Raw genomic sequence first — 20,705 nt, forward strand, 5'->3', positions numbered from 1 at the left:
TAGGCTGGGGAGCAGATCATAGATCAGCTCCTGGTCATTCTGATATTACTTCCACTTGAAAAAAGATCATAGTATGCAATACTATTCTGGTAATGTGAAGAAAATTAAATGTAGCCATTTGTTAATTAATATAACACATCATGATCGCCACACTGATTGAAAGCTATTTCAAACTTTGATAGGCAAAAACCTTTTCTGACAGAAAGGCAAAATTCATGTTTTCTTTAATAACTACAACTTTGAATAAAATTTTTACTCAATGGAAAATCATAGATAATAAAGGTAGATTATAAAAAATAACCAAGCAATGATCAGGATGGTTTTGCTAAAAGGATTAGACCAGGTTATAAGTTTCTTTTATTAGACTATAAGGTTCTTGAAGGCAAAGACTCTATCTTACCTTCTACTGGATCCCCGACACCTAAAAGATCTACTACTTAGCACATGGTAGATACTCAATAAATACATTCTTACTGAATAAATGAATGAAGAAATACAAAAACATAATCAGAGATTAGGGGAAAGACTGCTTGCTTCCCTAAAAGTGACGAGAAGTCCAATGCTTCTTCCATTTCATTAGGACTGTTTGTTTCTACCTACGACTCAAGCATGTTCACGCATCCTTTACATAATGCTTGACCTTATGTCTAGATAAACTTCCATGTAGATAAAAGGTCTTATTGTACCTGATCTAACAGGACTGGGAGTCAGATAGTCTCCAGAGAAGGATATGGATGACAGATCTGCTTTCAATGTCCTGATGATGGAGCTGGTTTCAAAAATCTACTCATTAGACAGACCAGTGTTGGTTGAACACCTACTGTGAGCCAGGCACAGCTGTAGGTGCCTTCACGAAGCTTCTGTCCTATTGAAGATGTCTCTCTGAAGGTCTGTTCTTCCCACCTCCACCTGTAACCTCGCATCAATGGTCTATAGTAGCTCTTGGGGCTCATTCATGTCCAGGGGCCGTAGTTCCTGCATCACAAGCCAGGACAGGAGCAGCGCAGCCCAGGTCTTACCTGAAGGGCCTCTCCCCACCCAGGGGGGAGGTGGCGGTACTCCAGCTCTTCCGATACTCCTCTCGCTCCCCCTTCTTCTTTCTCAGAGGCGCAGGGACGTAAGCTGTCTGGTTGCTCTTGTTGGGGAGGTACTGGTTAAAAGGCACTGCTGACTTCGGCTCACCGTGGGACGTCCGCCTTGCAGACATGTCATCCTTCTTCACGTCGGGCAGCCTCCGATGGGGCAGGTCGGATTCAGAGTCGCTCCCCCTCCCTGGGGAGAGAGGACAGGTGCTGAGAGAGTGTGCCGGGCTAGCGATAAGATTCCAAAGGCAAGTATACAGTATGGGGGATGTGGTTAAATCTGTGGGTTCCGGGGACTACTTCCTTAAATTATTCACTTAACAAATAGAAAGTATCAGTTGAAGTTAGTCTACTCTGGGAAAAGCTCTCAATTTTAATCAAGAGAGAAAAAAGTCAAATTAAAAAAAAAAAAAAAGAAGTAAGCTTAGCTGAATCTGAGAGTTACAATTAACAACACATTTGCAATCGGACTATATGCCTGCTCAGATTCTGCAAGTCTCAAAAGAAAAAATAAATTTATGGAGTTTTTACACAGCACCTGTTGTTGCATGTCTTATCCTGCACTAGATATTCTCACAAATAAGAATTATAAAAGATTTATAATCCTTTGTCTTTGACGTATCTTTAACCAATTCATGAAACACCTGGAGAATATTCGTTATAATCAAGGAGCACAGACATATAAGAACTATAGGAATTCAGAAAAATGTTCAGTATGGATTATACCAAGAGTTTGCCTTCCAGGAAATGGCTTGAGTTATAATAAATGCATATTCCTCTATATCAGGGCCCTTCCTGGTACCCAGAGCTGGAGGCAGTTTTTTCCTGTGAACACCATGGCCAGATGATCTATTTTTCTTCTGGCACTTTATCCTTTCTATTTTGTATTTTGAGAACAGGGCTTTATACCCTTCACAGTACTTATCACACGGTCTTTGCACACTGTGGATATACTCAAACGATCAGATGAATCAATGAATTAGTCTAGCTTAAAGAGTATTCTATACAACACAAAGGAATTCAGCGTTACCAACATCAGTCTCTTTCACTGGGCAGTATCCAAATTATACTGTATCCTTGTTTCCTGAGTCTCATCTCATCAGATTTCTAACATCCACTGGACTGAAACTGTCATCAAAACACCACTCCTGTGACAGGCAGCCACCATCTGAACGCTGGTTGAAAACTCTTAAATCAGTGAGTGCCTTATAAAAAGGTCCTTCAACTCCATTGATAGCAAACAGAAATTGACTTCTTTACATTTGTGAAAAGAGCCTTAAACTAAAAGTCGAGAGATGTGGCAGCCTTAGAGAAGCGGGTAGTGCGGGCGGTTAAGTCAGATCCACTTTGTACTGAGCTCTGCCACTCACCAAGGCTTCGAGTGGTGCAGGGACCAATGCCAAAGTAACACTGCTAGTTTTCTAGTCTATAATATAGTGAGGATAGCAGTATCACCTACTTCGTAGCACTGTTGGGAGGATCAGATTCGTGTGAGACTACTGCTACAGTACTTGGTCCTGAGTAAGCGCTTAACAAAAACTGACTGCTCTTCATGCTAATAGTTCCCGAGCTGTCATCTGTCAGCTCATCTGATGAGCTGTGGGCTCCCAGGCTTGTCTCTAATACACCTGCTCATCCTTTTCTGTAAAAAAATAGTAATGAAATAACTTGCCCTGGAGATTAAATGATTTAATGGCTTTTAAACAACAGTAAAAGTTAAAAGCATTGACCATAAACAAGTTGTTCATTGTTGCAGATGAAATGTTCAGTTTATGAATTATTCATGTCACTGGCTTTCAGCCTCCCTTCTGGAGTTTTGACCATTTCATTACTTGTTGGTTTTTGATTCATAACTTAGTTGCCTTCTCTCACCCCAAGTCTTTTAGCACGTATATCTGTCTCAGTATCATAACAAAATACTTAGAGCCCTCAGTGAATTGCTTTATAACAAACACTAATACTACCTTACCTTGCCAGGCACTTGGATTTGTTTCCCTATTTGATATTTTCCCCATGATACAGAGGTGAAAACAGAGACTCAGAGAGACCCAACGGGCCCCTTCTCCAAGGCTGGTCAGTAACAGCTCAAGACTCCAATTTCTGTTCTCCAGATTCCCGCCCAAGAAAGACCCCTGGTTGCTGGAAGGAGAGAAACATGGCCCTGGGGAAAGGAAGGATCAGAGTTTGATAAAATGATATCATCATCATCACATGCACTATTGCAGTTTTCTAACTTTGGGTACAATGCCCCCGGCTTAAAGCATCCTGACTGTACTTCACTGAATAGATGAAGGAAAGAAAGTGATTCTTCAATCAACTGTGAAGGCCTAGCATGGAATAGAGCTGTCACTATTCACTCTGTTCTAAAACGCTATAATCTATGAAACTTATTTTGATACAATATCTAAAAACATATTACCTATAATACACTGAGAGTCTCAAAATAGGTTGTTTAACACATAAACAGATCACCTCCCCTGCCTCTTCAATTACTCTTTGATAAATGTCTTCAACAGACACTTCAAAAAGAGTTAATTTACAAATGCCCAGAGGCAGAGTGACTTAGTTGAAAGCAGTGTAACCTTCTGGACTTGGAGACCAGGGTCTAATTTCAGCTCCATCATCGCCTAGATGTGTGACTGGGGAATGTATGCCCTCTGTTCCTCAGGGTCCTCATTGGAAATAAGGTGATAATACAGCTCTCATGAGTTGTTGTGAGGATTACCTGATACCTAAAGCACCCAAGTGTTAGAACTCTTCTTATCTCAGGCCAAGACTTCAAAAGATTTTGACTTAATCCTGAAAAGATGAAAATGTACTAGGATGGTTTCTCCATCTATGCCCAATAGTGCACATGACCATGATGACATCCTTTTATCAAAGTCCGATCCTTCCTTTCCACTGGGTCTACATTTCTCTCCCTTCCAACAACTAGGGGTCTTTCTTTTTTTTAACCCATGTTTACCATATACGGGCTTCCTTAGTGGCTCAGATGGTGAAGAGTCTGCCTGCAGTGCAGGAGACCTGGGTTCGATCCCTGGGTCGGGAGATCCCCTGGAGAAGGAAATGGCAGCCCACTCCAGGACTCTCACCTGGAGAATCCCATGGACGGAGGAGCAGGGCAGGGATTGCCCCGAGTCAGACATGACTGAGCGCCTCGCTTCACTGTGACTTTACCATATACACCACCAACCCTTTACTTTTTCATCTTCCTCCAGTGCTTTAATTTCTCTCATTCCTTATTTCTCTCCCTTAACCAGCCTTTTATATAAGAGATAAGAATATTCATTTAACAAAATGCATTACGTTTATAAAACATGTTCTTAATTTTCAAAGCATCCGAGTGGAAGATTTTGTATTTCCTCTTCAGTGGAGCTCGCCTCAGAAGGCACGTCAGTGAGAGCGAGGGAGGAACTGGGGGCCTGTCAGGCAAGATGGAGTGGCTGCACTGACCTGGGGACCCACAGCTTCCTTACCGTGTGGCTCTTGTGTCCAACCCATAGAGTCACGGCACCTCTTATGTGCGTGGCTCTTGACTATCCCTATTGAATGGGTCAGTGGGCCTCAGTAATAACAAAACGAAAACTCTCTCTCGACCCAACATGGAGTTGGAAAATTTCATGGTAAGACTTTCCTTAGTTGATTATGAGTCCTAGGAAGTAAATTTTCAAGAATTAAAAAAAAAAAAAAAAAGTTCTTCTAAATTTGAAAGTGTTTATTAGGACTAGCAATCTTCTTGATTACATCACTTGAAAAATATACCATAAACTCTAATGAAATACAACATCAATTTGGATAAAATTATACCACATTGTTAAAGGCAGACAAAAAGTGTTGTTTTTCTTTAAAACCTCATTAGGTCTTGATTAGTTTACAAGAATATGAGCCTGAAGGTATCAGACTGATTGGTGAAATCTGTATGTTAAGATGCTCTTTCACGGATGGTGTTTTGTGAAGCTCAATTTCATGTTTTTCTCTACATGGGAAAAACTGTTATGAAAAGACTCTGGCTTATCAATCTTAATTGCTGCAAATGAAATTGTGCCTGAGCACATATTAGGACAATATTAGTAATTACCATCTCAAATCCCTTCAAGATGTGGCTCATTATAAACTCTGAACCCCTCGAAGCTGGTGACAGAATAAATAAAGGATCCACATTACCAGTTATTAAAAACCAGGATGAGACAACAATAATTCTTTAAAACAATCAAAATAATATGGATGCAATAGTTTAGTTATGATATGTTTCATGAAAGTAAATCTCTCTTTGAGTTATGTTAAAGTTCAATTAGATCATGCAGTTGGTATTGCAACTTCTAATACTGTGGGTGGGACTTAAGATGTCATGTAAAATTGTAGAAATGTTTTTCAAGCAGCTCACAATGCACCATGGAATTCTTTAGGAGTCACATACGATATGGCCCTGAGGCTAATCTATTTGCTGGCAAGTTTAAGTACTAAACAAAAGCATTAGTTCAGTCACGCTAGAATTTGAAAAATCTATTAAGCAAACAGAAAGAAGTGTAAGTAAATTAAGCTTTAGGGTATAAGCTTTGGACTCACACTTCTCGAGGCTGACATTGTCACTCTGCTTACAGTGATTTGGGGCACTTATAATGTTAGGATGGTTTCTTAACCTAAGATTCATCTGTAAAATATGGCTAAGGAGTGTTTCATAGCCCTGTGAGAGAACTAACTCACATACTGGGCATCTCATAATCTGTGCTAAGGATTAAATGAGATACCAGAGGTCGAGTAATGAACTCAGGACCTGGGCATATTAAATACCCAAGTATTTCGGTAACATAGAATTTTATAACTGGAAGGGATCTTTCAGCTATAAAATAAAATTTTCATCTCAGACAGAAGACTTAAAGTCTCTAGACATATGAGCTTCAATCAGAAGCTAATTATTTCTTTTCCTAATAAAAAGAAATAGACACAAATAAAAGAATTCCCCTGAGAGTCTTTCTCCAAGTTTCTCCATGCAGAACCAAGCTATCTTCCCTTCTTATTAACAAAAGCACAAAGGCACAAGATAAGTAAGGTAAACAGCTTCTGGAAAATATGCATTAAATTTACATCAGGTTGCATGACCATATATTTTTGTAAAGAAAAATTATCATTCCTTTCAGGTGATATAAAATCCAGGAGATTTAAATCAAACCCAGCCTCTGAAGAAACAAGCAGTCTGGGTTGTGTTCAATACATCAAGGACCACCTGCATCGCTCTAGTCAACGGTCAGTTACCATAAGTATCGAATATTGGCAAAACCATGCCAATTAAAGTTTCACAGTCCCAAGCTTCCGAGCTGTCATAAGTCTGGGCCGTGTGTTTCCAGTTTGCTGGAAGTTGATCCATTTTCACTTATACAGTGTGGTACTCACTCAAGCATTTCCCTTCCTCGTACCTGGAACATATAAACCTCCAGCACACTTTATGAGCTAATGGTCTGTACAGCCTCTTGATTCAGTGAGACCCAGGGAGGAATGATGTAACACATTTTCCAACAGAAGATATGCTCACTGAGGCAATGTTCAAACCAACTGCTGGCAAAGGAACCCAAATTCTAAGGACCACCAAAAAACAACATTAAGAGATTTTTTTTCCTACCAGTTTAGAGTTGCCGCAAGGTAGGTATGGAGTCCGCCTTCCCAGTGCCAATCTCTCGGCTGGGGACAAGGCAGCTCTTGTTAGTGTTTCATTCTAAGAAGTGCAGTTTATTAAGGCTCCAACCTACCATCACTGCTTCCCCTGAGGACTACATCTGGCGAAGGAGTCTGCCGGGAACGGGAGCCAAAGGAGTCCAGGCTGTCGAAGGAATCATCTCTGCCGTGTCGAGGGGGAGACAGGGAGTCGCTGCGCTCGGAGTCCCAGCAGTCGATGTAACCACTGTCTCGAATACTACGTTTAGGGCTCTCAATGTCATCAGCCTCCTGTTCAAGAAGAAAACAAAAGGATTACAGACCTTACTGCAACAGACACAGAGCCTATGAATCTCAGGAAAATCAGTCCCTGGCGGTCTCCAAAAAATCCTGCATACAGAATCACTGGAAAGGCTACAGCAAGCAGTTATCACATTGATTATCATCTGCAAGTCAACATTTCATTCTTCAACCCTTCCCTGCTACAACTTTCTCAATCAGAAAATCACACGCATTAAAAAAAAATAATCCCCAGGCATCTCGTAGTCCACAATGTTTAAAAAAAAAAATTCGAGAAATCAAGAATAAAAGATCATCAAGTTTGGATTCACAAGAATACAATAAAAGATGTAAAGAAAGGTGAAAAACAAAAAGCTTAGCCTTGACCCGTCTTTCAGGATCCATAACTGCATGTCTGTTCCGGGACCCAGCCCCTCGTTGAGTTGTACAACTGCTTCTGTTTATGCTGTCTGGCTGAGGCACACAGCATTTGTTTTTGCAGCAGAATCAGTTTCATAAAATCCTGGAGCAGTATGCTCCATCTTCTGCTACCTTGAAGGGAAATTCCTGCTCTGAAAGGGAGCTGTCTTTTCTGGGGCAAAAAGTTAAAAAAAAAAAAAAAGAAGCAGTGAAAAATATGCAAAATGCTTTTCCTGATGCTTCAGAAGAATCCAGGCATGCTCTCACTCTCGGCCGGCTCTTGGCGCTGGGCGAGCTGAAAGCACTTGTGGCTGACCCACATGTTCAGAGCAGTGAAAACAATGGCTGTCTTTGACAGCCTGTGATTATAAATTCTTTCCAGCGCAAGCAGCACATACTAAAACACTGAAACTCCAGCAGAAGAAAGGTCAGTCAAAGCCATCCTCACCCTCACATTATAATAAAAGCCTTGTTCCCGCCAGTGTCTTAGCATTAATTACAAGAGTCCAAGCTGACGAAAACAGAAATAACTCCGGTCACTCAAAGATAAACCTCAGTTTAATCTCTCCCAGACTGTTGCCTAAAATCAGGGCTGTGAATGACATCCACAAAGACTGAAAGGCCCCACTGTAGACTTCCTGGGATGCTCAGGCAGGTACCCTCCACATTCCCCATAGAAAGGAAAAACAAACAAACAAATAGACTCCATGTCAGCAATTTTTAAACACTGTCTACACTGACTTATATGCCCACCACAGCCAGTGTCTTTGTAGGAATTGCCTTGTCCAGCGGCTTCCATCAGTTATAACCTCTGACTCTGACTTTAGTTAGATCCGCTGACTCTCCCCCGCGGGGGGCCCTCTGGGGGGACAGAGTGGGTGTCATTCACAGGGCACACGCAGCTCTTGCACCAGGGCTCAGAGTGAGCGAGAGGGGAAGGGAAGTGTGGAGAGAGGCACCCTGCAGCTGCCACCGAGGACCTGAATATGGCCTGGGTGAGTCCAGCTGACATGACCCTCCGGAGGAAGGCAGAAATTCCAGTTATGGAAATGAAGGTAGTTTACTTGTAGGTCAAAAGTTAACCAGGGCTTGTACAAAAGCCAGGCCTGACTTTTAGCAGGAAAATGAAGAACTCATGACTAACTGAAAATTATATATCTAAATTGGATATGGTTTTGCGTTTAATTTCTTTTGAAATGCAAGTAATTATCTTGGGTTATTTATCCACTGAGAACAGGCCAAATGGCTAATGTTATTGAACACTTACTCTGTGTCTGAGGCTATGCTTGATGCTTTTTGTAGGCTCTATTATTCAATCCGCACAACCTACTCCCCAGTGATGTGGTTGGCGTTGTCCCCATTTTATAGAAAAGAATCAGAGAGTTCGAGTAACTTGACTGAGGTCACGCAGTAATCGGCCAAGCTGTGATTCTGACAGAGGACTCTGTCTCCATCTACCACATGGCAAAAGCTGACAACATCAGATGAACTTCAGTATAGTGACAGCTGTCATCAGCAGCATCACCTCTTTCAACTGCTGTATACTTACTGCCTGCTTACACTTGCATGCTAAATCGCTTCAGTCGTGTCTGACTGTGCAGTCCTACAGACTACAGACCACCAGACTCCTCTGTCCATGGGATTCTCCCAGCAAGAATACTGGAGTGGGTTGCTGTGCCCTTCTCCAGGGGATCTTCCCAACCTAGGGATCGAACCTGTGTCTCTTATGTCTCCTGCATTGGCAGGTAGGTCTTTGCCACTAGTGCCATCTGGGAAGACCCATGCTTATACTGGATGATGCTAACCTGGATAGTCCCCCTTCACTAAATGCTGTGTATGCCTAGATTCCCAACCTATACCTACTGCAAAAGAGAAACAGTTTGGAGTAGGTTAAAAGCATGGTCTTGGAAGCTCAGCTGACTCCTGGCTCCACCCCTTGTCAGCTGTCTGACCTTGGGCTAGTTATTTGACCTTGGCCAAGTTCAGTTTTCTTATCTGTAAAATGGAGCAAATAATATTTATGTCATAGGGTTGCTGGGAGGGTTAAATATATTACTACATGGAAAGCATTCAGAAAAATGCCTGATGCGTAAGTGCTCAAAAAATGTTAGCTATGCATTCATTTGGCATGAAAATGTCAATATATAAATCATACAAAATTTATAAGTGCAGTTAAGGACATAATCTTATATAAACACTGATACTCTTCTATCTTCTTCTCCATTTATATCCCATAACTAGATGCCTTGGGCCCAATTTCCCATCAGGGAGGGCAAACACTTAGGAAGCCCATATCTAGAAATGACACAATTTTACAAGCTGCTTGGTACAGCATTACAAAACTGAATTTTCAAGAAAATAGTATCAGATTTTATTTTCTTGGGCTCCAAAATCACTGTGGGCAGTAACTGGAGCCATGAAATTAAAAGACACTTGGTCTTTAGGAAAGCTATGACAAACCTAGACATTGTGTTAAAAAAGGAGACATCACATTGCCGACCAAGGTCCATATAGTCAAAGCTACGGTTTTTCCAGCAGTGCTGTGTGGATGTGAGAGCTGGACCATAAAGAAGGCTGAGTGCCGAAGAACTGATGCTTTCAAACTGTGGTGCTGGAGAAGACTCTTGAGAGTCCCTTGGACTGCAAGGACATCCAACCAGTCAATCCTAAAGGAAATCACCCTGAATATTCATTGGAAGGACTGATGCTGAAGCTGAGGCTCCAATCCTTTGGCTACCTGATGTGAAGAGCCAACTCATTAGAAAAGACCCTGATGCTGGGAAAGACTGAGGGCAGGAGGAGAAGGCGGCTATAGAGGATGAGATGGTTAGATAGCATCACCGACTCAGTGGACATATTTTGAGCAAACTCTGAGAGAGAGTGGAGGACAGAGGAGCCTGGCATGCTGCAGTGCCTGGGATCACAAAGAGCTGGACACGACTTAGTGACTGAACAACAAGTATCAGGAAAGCTTTCCCAGACTCCCAAGTGTCTCCCCACCCCACCCTACAAACCACAGGAGAAGAGAAAGGAAAAACCCTGAAAGTCAACATGCTTCTTGGAGCTTCAGCTGCTTTCTCACAGGTAGTTCTGGGAAAGAAAAACAGAAAGGCCATTCTGTTCATGACTTCATAGAAAGCCAAGAACAAGACCTTGGATCAAGTGAGAGCTGGAAGCTGAATGGCAGCTTGCCAAATGTAAACCAGGCTACCTGTGGCCATCCTTGGCCATAGGAACCTCAGGGTGAAGCAAGAGACTGGAAACAAAGATGTGGATGTTAGCAGGATGAACAATCTTATTGGATTCCATCAAGACACCCAAAGGCAAGCTTTGCAAGAGGGGTTAGAAGATATGAACAGCACAAAGGCTCGCACAGTCTAAATGTTCCTTTCTTTGCATCTGTTATGTTGTCTACGCTTCCCATCTACTGGCCCAGTAGCTGCATCCTGTCTTCTGCAGAGCGCACTCCAAGGAGAGGGGATAAGACTTAAGGCTCTCCAGTGTGCTAACTGTCGGTTGCTCCAGTAAAAGTGTGTTAATGAATGGGGTGGGAACTACGAGCTTCCACAATATTTTTGGATTATTTCACTCATCTGTCCTCTTCTCATCCTCCTTTGTCGGAGATAATGAGAACCAGCTAGGGTTGGTGAATGACTTATGCTTTCTGAGAAACTCCAGATGCCTCTGTTTTACTGCTCACCATTTTCTGCTTCTTTTGATTTATAAGGCGGTTAAACTCTATTCTGGAGTGTTTCAGGTTCTACTTTTTCAGCCTGATGAGCTGTCTCCACCCACCATGCTCTGGTTGGGAAGTTATTCATCCCACAGATACTGACCAAGCATCTTCTATGTGCCAAGCACTGTCTCAGTCCTGGAGACATAATGTTGAGCAAATTTGAGAAACACCCTGTCCATCTTGGGCCCTACACTCTAGCAGGAAAGAAGAAAAGCAAACAGAAACACCAGTAAATGAAGACAAAGTTGGACTGTATGTATCATGAAAAAATAAAGCAGATTAAGGGAATAGAAGTTGATGGTGGCTGTCATCTAGGGCAAGGTCTTGTATTTGTTGGCTATCCATCTCCCCCCTCTTTATCCCCATGTTCTGCTAATACCCCTCACCATCTGAAACAGGAGTAGTCTAGGCCAATCACAGTCTATGTTGCTCCCGGTTACACTGACTAGCTCAGAAATAGAACCCACACGGGGCCAGAGTGCATCCCAGGACTTTTCAGCCGGGGCCAGAGAGGAGAATTCCTTGCCTTTCTGGGCAAGGAGCTAGAAGCAGAGAATTCTGCTTTTGGCCATAGTCTCTGCAATGGGAGAATGTCTACCTATAGGAGGAGAGGATGAATTCAAAGACAGACAGGAAGAGATGAGAGCAAGAAAAAGAAAGAACCTAGAAAGTCAACATAGTTCCAGACCCTGAGATCTCTAGGGCCACCCTCATCCCCATGGTTCTTCATTCAATCTCACTATTCTTGTAGTAACTCCCCTTGGCTTAGCTTAGATGTCCCCCGCTTTGGGAGACCTTCTCTGACATATCCAGGCCCAGTGAAAGGCCATTATCACCATGCCTTCAGAGGCCTTTACGCTCTAACACAATAGCAACCTACTACGGACACCTAGTATGTGTCAGACACTTATGTTAAGGGCTCCACACGTATTAAGAGCACTATAGAATGTGTACCATCGTTAATCATTTTTTGCACATTTCTCCTACTAGAAAAAAAATGAATATGAAAGAAATTGTTGCCTTTGTGAAAGAAAAGCTTTAAATTTCAAATCTACTTCAGCCTGAGTATGTGCAGAAGAGATTCCAGCTGACTCTCAGTATCTGTTTTCCAGTTCTCTTCCAGTGAAAATACCCATAATCTGCTTTTTGTTTTCCAGTGGGAGGCAGGACATTGTGATTTTATTTGTTTACTGGCTGTGCTGGCTCTTCGTTGCTGCGGGAGCTTTTCTCTAGCTGTGGTGAGCAGGGACACTCTCCAGCTGCAATGCACAGGCCTCTCATAGCAGTGGCCTCTCTTGTGGAGCATGGCTCCAGGGCATGCAGGCTTCAGTAGCTGTGACGTGTGGGCTCAGTAGTTGTAGCTCCCAGGCCCCGCAACATGTGGGATTTTCCCAGATCAGGGATCGAGCCCACGTCTTCTGCATTGGCAGGCAAATTCCTTACCACTGAACCACCAGCAATGTCCACATGCAGTTTTTAGAATGGAATAAAATCTACTTTCCTCAAGTCTTTCCTTGCAGCTAGCAATGGACATGTGACCAAGTTTAAGTCAACAGGATGTACGCAGAAGTGTAGTGCATGACTTCCTAGAAGTGTCTTTAAAGTAAAGCACAGAGCTTTCTTCTCATCCCTGATTTCTCTAGGTTAATAGGAGGACGTGAAGGCTAAAGCTTGCATGGCTACCTTGGATCAAAAGGCTATGAGTTGAGGATCATGGAGTAAAAAGACAGTAGGCCCCAGCTGGTCACAAAACCTTCACACCAGTCCTGGACACCTCATGTCCAGGTCTTATGCGAGTTTGACATAAAACTCTAAGTCATTGGTAGAGTTTTCTGCATTGACCAGCCAAACTCAATCCTAATTGATAAAATAATACACAAAATGAAATAATACTGTTGTTTAGTCACTAAGTCTATTCAACTCTTTGCGACCCCACGGACTGCAGCACACCAGGCCTCCCTCCCTGTCCTTCACTATCTCCTAGAGTTTTCTCAAACTCATGTCCACTGAGTCAGTGATGCTATCTAACCATCTCATCCTCTGTAGCCCCCTTCTCCTGCCCTCAATTTTCCCAGCATCAGGGTCTTTTCCAATGAGTCAGTTCTTCACATCAGGTGGCCAAAGGATTGGAGCTTCAGCTTCAGCATCAGTCCTTCCAATGAATATTCAGAGTTGATTTCCTTTAGGACTGACTGGTTTGATCTCCTTGTTGTCCACGGGACACTGAAGAGTCTTCTCTAGCACCACAGTCTGGAAGCATCAATTCTTCTGTGCCAGCCTTCTTTACAGTCCAATTCTGACATCCATACATGACTACTGGAGAAACCAATCTAATATTTCCAGTTATCAAATAGACCAGTGAAGTTCAGGTGGGTTACTCTCTAGTTTACATGGAGATATGGGAGCACCAGGGCTGGTTTTGTTTAGTTGGTATGCTTTGTCCAGTGGTACTAACTACTCCCTTGTGTTCCGTGACATCTATCTTCATTAAAAAGGTAAGAGCTGTTCACAATAGCGGGTCCTTTCAAGGCAGCTGTTGAGAACTAACTATCTCAAAAGAAAGGGAAGTTAGGAGAGACTCTGCAGCTGCAGAGACAAATAGATGCTCAGATTTTTAAGGAGCCAGACTAGCAGTAAGAAATGTCAATAATGAGAAGAAATTACATTTCCAGAGAATCAAGCAGGGAAACTATGAGGCAGAGCTTTTAAATAGTTTAAAACAGATAATCCATCTATCATTATCCAAGTCCAAATTTAACAAAAAACAATAAACATTTAGATTTCACAAATCCAGACTAAAGCTCACCTTTGTACTTTGCCTAAGTAACTCTTTTGAGTGAGATGAAGATTAAAGGACAAATAAGAGTTAAGACTAAGAAACAATGTGTTTGAGCGGTGTGTTTATTTTTCAAGGAATTGAGCTTAAAGGACTTTGTTTATGTGTGTTACAGACCAGTATGAAAGCTTTGTCCATTTAAACATTCGTGAGCCAGCCTGTTTCTAGCCAAACACAAAGAACTGTCAGAATTATTTGCTTTAAGGAGAAAAGAATAAATTGTTAGAAAATTGCAGCAAATTCTTGCTTTCAGTATTAAAAGCAAAACTATAAAATACAGAATGTCCCTCACTGAGGTCTCATTAGTGCATTTAGTTTTCACGTTAGAGGAAAGAGGAGGAAGGCCTCAGTTATCTTGGCTGCACTGCGGGTCTTATCCAAAACCCATGGGTGCTACTGATTCCAAATGAGTCTTCCCTACTCACTGAGGCTTGCTGGGTGGGGCTGCTCCCGGGTGATACGATATCCTAGTACTTTGGGTGAATTCTTATTTACTGCTGCATCTTTAAACAGGCACACGCAGGCAGCCACACATAAAACACACTACTTTTTCTTGAACAAATCCCTACCTTAGGTCAGTCTTTCCCATAATTAAATACACAAAGCTCTGACTCTTACCATGTTTTCCAAATTTTCAGGTCATTCAAATGCAAAGGTCATAAGATATGCATCTTAGAAGAGTATGTTTCTAATTTTTCAGAGACCAAGGCAAGAACTTGGCCAATGTTACCTCACCCATACCAAGGCCCTGACAGGTAAGCAAAATGACCTTTAGGATCAAAGTGCAGAGTGAGTCTTCATTTTTGTATAATACTGTGTTGTTTCACTCAGGCATTATTTCCCCAAGAAAGCAGGCACTGAGCTCTTTGGCACCCAGAGTCATATACTGCCAGACTGAATCTGTTCTTTGGGAATGAAAGCTGGATAGAGATAAGCCCTCCCATTCTCAGAAGGGAATAAAATTTCAGGTTGGGGTGGGGTATAGGAGGCGAAGCTGTCGTGGGGAAGACAAGCGGTCACTTCCTTGAGCACACGACATCTCTGGCCTGTGTGATTTCATCACGCGGACCTGTAATGATCTTGAAAGCAAGCAAACGTGTTGCTTTCCCACCCTGTCTAAAGCTCACGGGATGAGGAGGAAAAGCCAAGTTACCTTTCTCATCTGAGCCAGCAAGCCTTCAAACTCCTTCAGGTTCAGCGTAGTCCCACTGTACGAGGCACAGCTGTTGGCCGCTTTGCCCAGCCAGTAAATGGTCACCAGCACCTGTGATACAGGGTTGCGCACACAGAATTACGTTTCAGCTAAGAGTCAAGAACGCTCCTCTAACAGGAAAGCAGGCAGAGAGAATGTGAAACGCTAATTTACAAAAAACACCTTCCCTGAGGTATCCATTCTAGGTAAAACTATTTTACCAGGAACCCAGTTCTGCACCAGTCACCACAAACATGATTCAGTAGCAAAAATAAGACCCTAGTTTTAGGAAGAATTTGGTTGTGAGAATGTGAGCAGGAAGGAAAAATAAATCTTCCAAAACTATTTTCGTGTCATGAAGGTTTCAAAACCAGGAAGCAAAAATTTTCATAAACTCTGGAGTCTTTACCCAGGCAAGCAATGAAACAGGTTGTCAATTCCTTTCAAGAGCAGTACCTTTAAAGGCCCATAATTTCTACTTGCGGGCACAGAGGTTCTGCTAAGGCCATTAGCAAAAATTTTTCAAAGGAGTGAGAAAACATAATTAGTGGTTTCCAGAACAAGATCAACAAAATATATCTAATTAAAGTCAGAGGACAGCAATGTAATGAAGAATACATTCTGCAGAGACCTAGCTCTGGGGTATAGTTAGTTAGATTCCTATTAATCTGAGATGGGAAATTTGGGGCTGGGCAAGACTACTGCCAATTAGCAACCGTTTGAATGTTTAAGAATGTCTATGAATATTCACTGGTCTGAAGCTTCAGTCCTAAGTGAATTTTGTCCTGTTTTTCCAAAGAAACTATCCACAAAATTGAGTTCTCTTTACACTGATTTTCCCACAGAACCCCACAGGGGTCATCTGAAGATGAGCTCCATAAAGTTGAATGACCGGGACCTCAAGCCCATGGAAAAGCTAAGACTACGATTTTGTTTTCACATTTGGTCTTAATGCTTCAGCTAGGTTGGGAAGTATTTACTGTACCTCTCTCTATTTGCTAGGCCAGAAAACGCTTTGGACAACATGATATATGTACAAGCTTCCAGATGGCAACAGGCCCAAAATATGGTTATGTGCATCATTGCTACGATGTGATTTGGTTTCCTACCTCTGTGGGAAAATGTTAGTTTAAGAATCCTTCAAAACTTTCAGAAATACTTTCTTAAATGATTACTTACAAATAAATTTCTAGAGTACAGACAATTACAGATGTCAGGACATGAACTAGGCCCATAAAATAACTCATGTGTGCTAAGAGCTTGAGGCTCTCTTGAAAAGTGTAATAGGAGAACAAAAGACAGGACTGTGTTGTGTCTTAGATTGTGGGATTTCTGTTTAAAATTGTATGATTAAAAATGCACAAAACCCTGGTTTTATAGAGGAAGAAAAAGAGGTAAGAATGAGAATGTCAGTCAAATATAACAGCAACCTGGAAATTTTTTAAAAAGTGGAGGGTCACAGCCAATTTTAAAATTTTATATACAGAAGGTCATTTTGTACACTCTTCAATTTAAACTTAAAAGAGCACTAATGTACTTGGAAAATAAGATCCAACTAGAAAAAGATGATTTTGGAAGGTACTAATAAAAACCTCAAAGGTTAATAGCAAAAAAATACACAAAAGGTACAGGCCCATGGCAGTCAACAGTATTTATATCATACTAATATTTTCCCAAAACCAAGTTGCCCAACTGCTTAATAACCCCATCTGCGCTTACCAACTGCAAGGAAGTAATATTAGTGCTCAGACAGATCACTCTGTGTTTAAGAAACTAAATTACAAACAGAATGCAAGCTTTCATTTATGTCAGATGGAGCTCTTATCTAATTAAAGAGACAATTAAAGAGACATCCCCCCTGAAAAAAACTACCATTTTTATTTCTATCACTGACATTAATTTTTCTATCAGAGGCACATATACTTGTTTTCTAAGAATGATTCTTTCTAGCTAGGCATTCGAGAGGCACTGAACTTATGTGGTAAAATTTATACCTGAACCACCAATGTTAGAAGGAGAAGAGCTGAGAAGGTGAAGCTAAAACACTTACATTTTTCAGCTTCCTACTGTAATCAAGACTCCTAATCAGGAAAAAGGAAAGGAAAAATGATCAGTTTCTCCACTGTGATCTTCATTTCAACATCTCTATGATACATGTGAAAGCTAACAAATACAATGAAATCATCAAAATATATTATTTTTAAGGTCTACAATTAGTAATTTCAGGTACTAAATAAAACTACTTAGAAAACAAAATATAGAAGGATAATACGGGATTAAAATTCCACAGTACACCATGGAAAGATGAATGTTTTGTAACATCTGGAAAATGAAGAATTCCATTTAAAACTAGGACTGTTTATATTTGTATACTCAAAGCTGAACTGTTCAAGTACAATTTTGCCTAGGTTATATATCACTGTCAAACTGAAATTCTGACTGCACTTCCAAAATCTTCTTTATACAAGTACTTTTAACAAAGGTCTAAAGCTACTTAATTAAATAGACCTGAAAAATATATGTAGAAGAGGCAATACTATCCAAATATTTGTTCTTTTCTGCTATGGACATAAATTAGTGTTGGGGATTAGCCATTAGCAGGAAAATATGCATGCTATGTTCAAATATACACACATTCTTAAATATACAGAAACATTTATTCTCAAACTATAAACAAAAAAGCTACTTGGTGGTACTTTCTAACTATTCATACAGTGAAATATAAAAATTTCTTCTAAATTATTCTAAGTTTTCTTTAGCATGTCAACAAATAAATAGGAAAACAAAAGCTACATTTCTTCTTTCCACAGAACTTCAGTTGGGGGTTGGGGAGGGAGAATGTAATTCTACTGAAAAAACTAGTCAAGAATTTCTTCAGATATTTAGATCACAATTACCTAACTGCTGCCTATTCTGACCCAAAGTACAGATTAATGAACAGACACACAATTTTAAATCAACTGAGATTTGAGGGAACAGAAAACAACATAGGCCATATTAAGGATATAAACCATCAACAGACACTTGCATTGTAAGAAGCAGTGGTCCAATTTGGATTTGATTAAGAGCATGTTTCATATTCCCCGCTATTAACAGAAAGAATGATATGTCATTAACTGCTTAGGTGTTTTCTAGGATTTTAAAAAACTGAACATAACAACAAAACTAGATGAAAGCAAACAAAAATCTATTAAAGATCTGAATTTTTTGTGAGAAACAACTTAAGAACAGGGAACATAAGACTTTTTCTGCACTGACAATTAACATTTTTTGACTAAAAATTGTGACCCAGTTCTGAAAAAAAAGTCACACTTGGCACACACTAGGAGCTCACAAAACATCTGTTGAGTGATTTCCACATAACAACCCATTATGTGAAAACGCTGCTAAATTTTTCAGAGACATCCTCGGGAGCAACCCAAAGGCTTCCGCCCTTCCAGCCAGTCGCTGCAGTTCTCTAGAACGGTATTTGCTGCAAGCCCTTTTGGATTATGCTTTCATTTCTCACCAAGGGTGTCTGGCACCCATTACAGGTAGAGTTCACGAAATTACACACCAGTAATCATTTGCAGGTTCTCCCTCTTTCTTTCTTTCTCTACTCAAGTTACTTCTCAAAAAAAAAAAAAAAAAAAAAAAAGTAAGAAAAATTACCTACAAAGAAAGCTAAAGAGAACTTTTAAAAAGACAATCTGAAAAAGTATCAAGATTATATATGTATATGTTGGCCAATTTACTTTTCGGTACAGCAGTAACTGACATTGCAGTCTAAAGCAACTATACTCCAATTAAAAAAAAAGCATCAAAATTTTCTTTTTGGGATCCGCCCCTCTACCTATTGCTTTCACTACTAACTGGTGTCAACAGGGTGTTTTCCATCTCTGCTAATGTTTGGCTCAACTTTCAGAGGGGAAAGCAGAAAAATATAGCAGTTTCTACTTTCATTTACCATAGCTATGAAATCCACATGTGTTACAAATGTCCCCAGACAGTGCTAAGTGAAACCAGCATCACTTACAGAAAAGTTGTGAAGCAGATAGTTCATTCCATGCCCCAATCCATGCCCCAATCCATGCCCCAATCCTCCTTAATGTTACAGAAGATCTTCTAAGTGCCATAAATGAATTTATGGCGTAATTTCCATATAAAGTTCTTTATGTTCTGAATGTTCATACAGTGAAATAAAAATTCCTTCTCTATAATTATCCCAAACTCAACCTCCTATAATGCTTGTGAACCACCCCTCACACCACACTCATCCTTGCTCATTACTCTTCTATCACACTGGCTGGCCACTCTCCTTTCTCTTCCTAGACATCAAGTTTGCTTTTCTTCCCCAGCCTTTCTACCTACCCTTCCTCTGCCCTGAATACCCTATAGATCTTTGCATGGCTGGCTCTTGCTTTCCTTTCATGCCTCAGTCCTCAGCTGAAATGCTGCCACTTCAGAGAGACTATTCTTGACACCCTTTCTTTTTTATTAACCCTCCCCCCCAGTTTTGTTGAGCTATAATTGATATAAAACATTATATAAGTTTAAGGTATGCAACACAATGATTTGATATATACATATTTCAATTGTCACTATCTTTTACATCATTTATTTATTACTATTTTATTTTCTCCTCAGCACTTATCACTCCCTGCAATTTTTAAAAATCTGCTTATTTACTTCTCATTTCTTGACACACAGTATATAAATTCCACATGAACAGAAGGCCTATTCTCTAGTGACCAGAAAGGATCAGGCACATAGTAGCTGCTCAGTAAATCTGTTGAATGAATGAAAAATATCAGTCACAGGTGAAAGCGATGGGCAAGTGTTTCTTAACAAAAATAATAACCTCAAGTGAAAGAAAAACTTAAAAGGGAAGAAAATAAGAAGAAATACAAAATGGGAGATAAATGGAAAGATATGATAAAGAAGGGAAGGGAGGCACTGGGCAGAGGAGACAGGGGAAAGAAGCAAAAGAAAGATAAAGGACAGAGGAAAGAACAGGAGGAGGGGAAGATGGCCTAGTAATTGAGAAGTGATTGTGAGCCACTGGTCTAAGTGACTATTTTTTTCCTTTGGATTGCTTTCTGTGTCTTTGAATTAAAGTCTCTTTAGAAGTTGGTTGAACCATCTTCCCAGATCTGCCCTGAGCAAGCTTTAGCTAGAATCAGACGCGTTTAGAATATTCTGTCCAATTCCATTTTACATATGAAGACACAGAGGCCTACTGAAGCAAAGGATCTTGTCTTGGATTACAGACCTAAGGGGCAGCACGTGTAGGGGTAGACCCTGGATTTCCTGATGCCCAGGGTTTTACAGAAAAGCAATAATGGTGATATGAGTTCTAAATCTCTAAAACTAATCAATCTCAGCGTTCTCCTGGTTTAGTAACATACTGGTTTAGAGTGACTTAAAAAAGAAAAAAATGAATGCAGCTGCCAACACTGTCAAAGTGAACTTTCCTTCACCCTCTAAGCAATGTGTGTGTGACTAATGATTACCGACCATGCCACACAGTCA

General features: G+C 40.8%; 1 protein-coding gene across 1 annotated transcript in view; it reads right to left on the reverse strand.

Annotated features, from left to right (window-relative positions):
- LIMCH1 (LIM and calponin homology domains 1) overlaps positions 1 to 20,705 on the reverse strand; it is a 349,754-nt gene that overhangs the window by 78,368 nt on the left and 250,681 nt on the right. The window contains 4 exon segments of the mRNA XM_070451961.1: positions 1,020 to 1,272; positions 6,827 to 7,022; positions 15,156 to 15,266; positions 17,245 to 17,275. Coding sequence (XP_070308062.1) covers positions 1,020 to 1,272; positions 6,827 to 7,022; positions 15,156 to 15,266; positions 17,245 to 17,275 — 591 coding nt within the window.

This window comes from Odocoileus virginianus, chromosome 21 (genome assembly GCF_023699985.2).
Source record: "Odocoileus virginianus isolate 20LAN1187 ecotype Illinois chromosome 21, Ovbor_1.2, whole genome shotgun sequence".
In the NCBI taxonomy this organism is placed as follows: domain Eukaryota; kingdom Metazoa; phylum Chordata; class Mammalia; order Artiodactyla; family Cervidae; genus Odocoileus; species Odocoileus virginianus.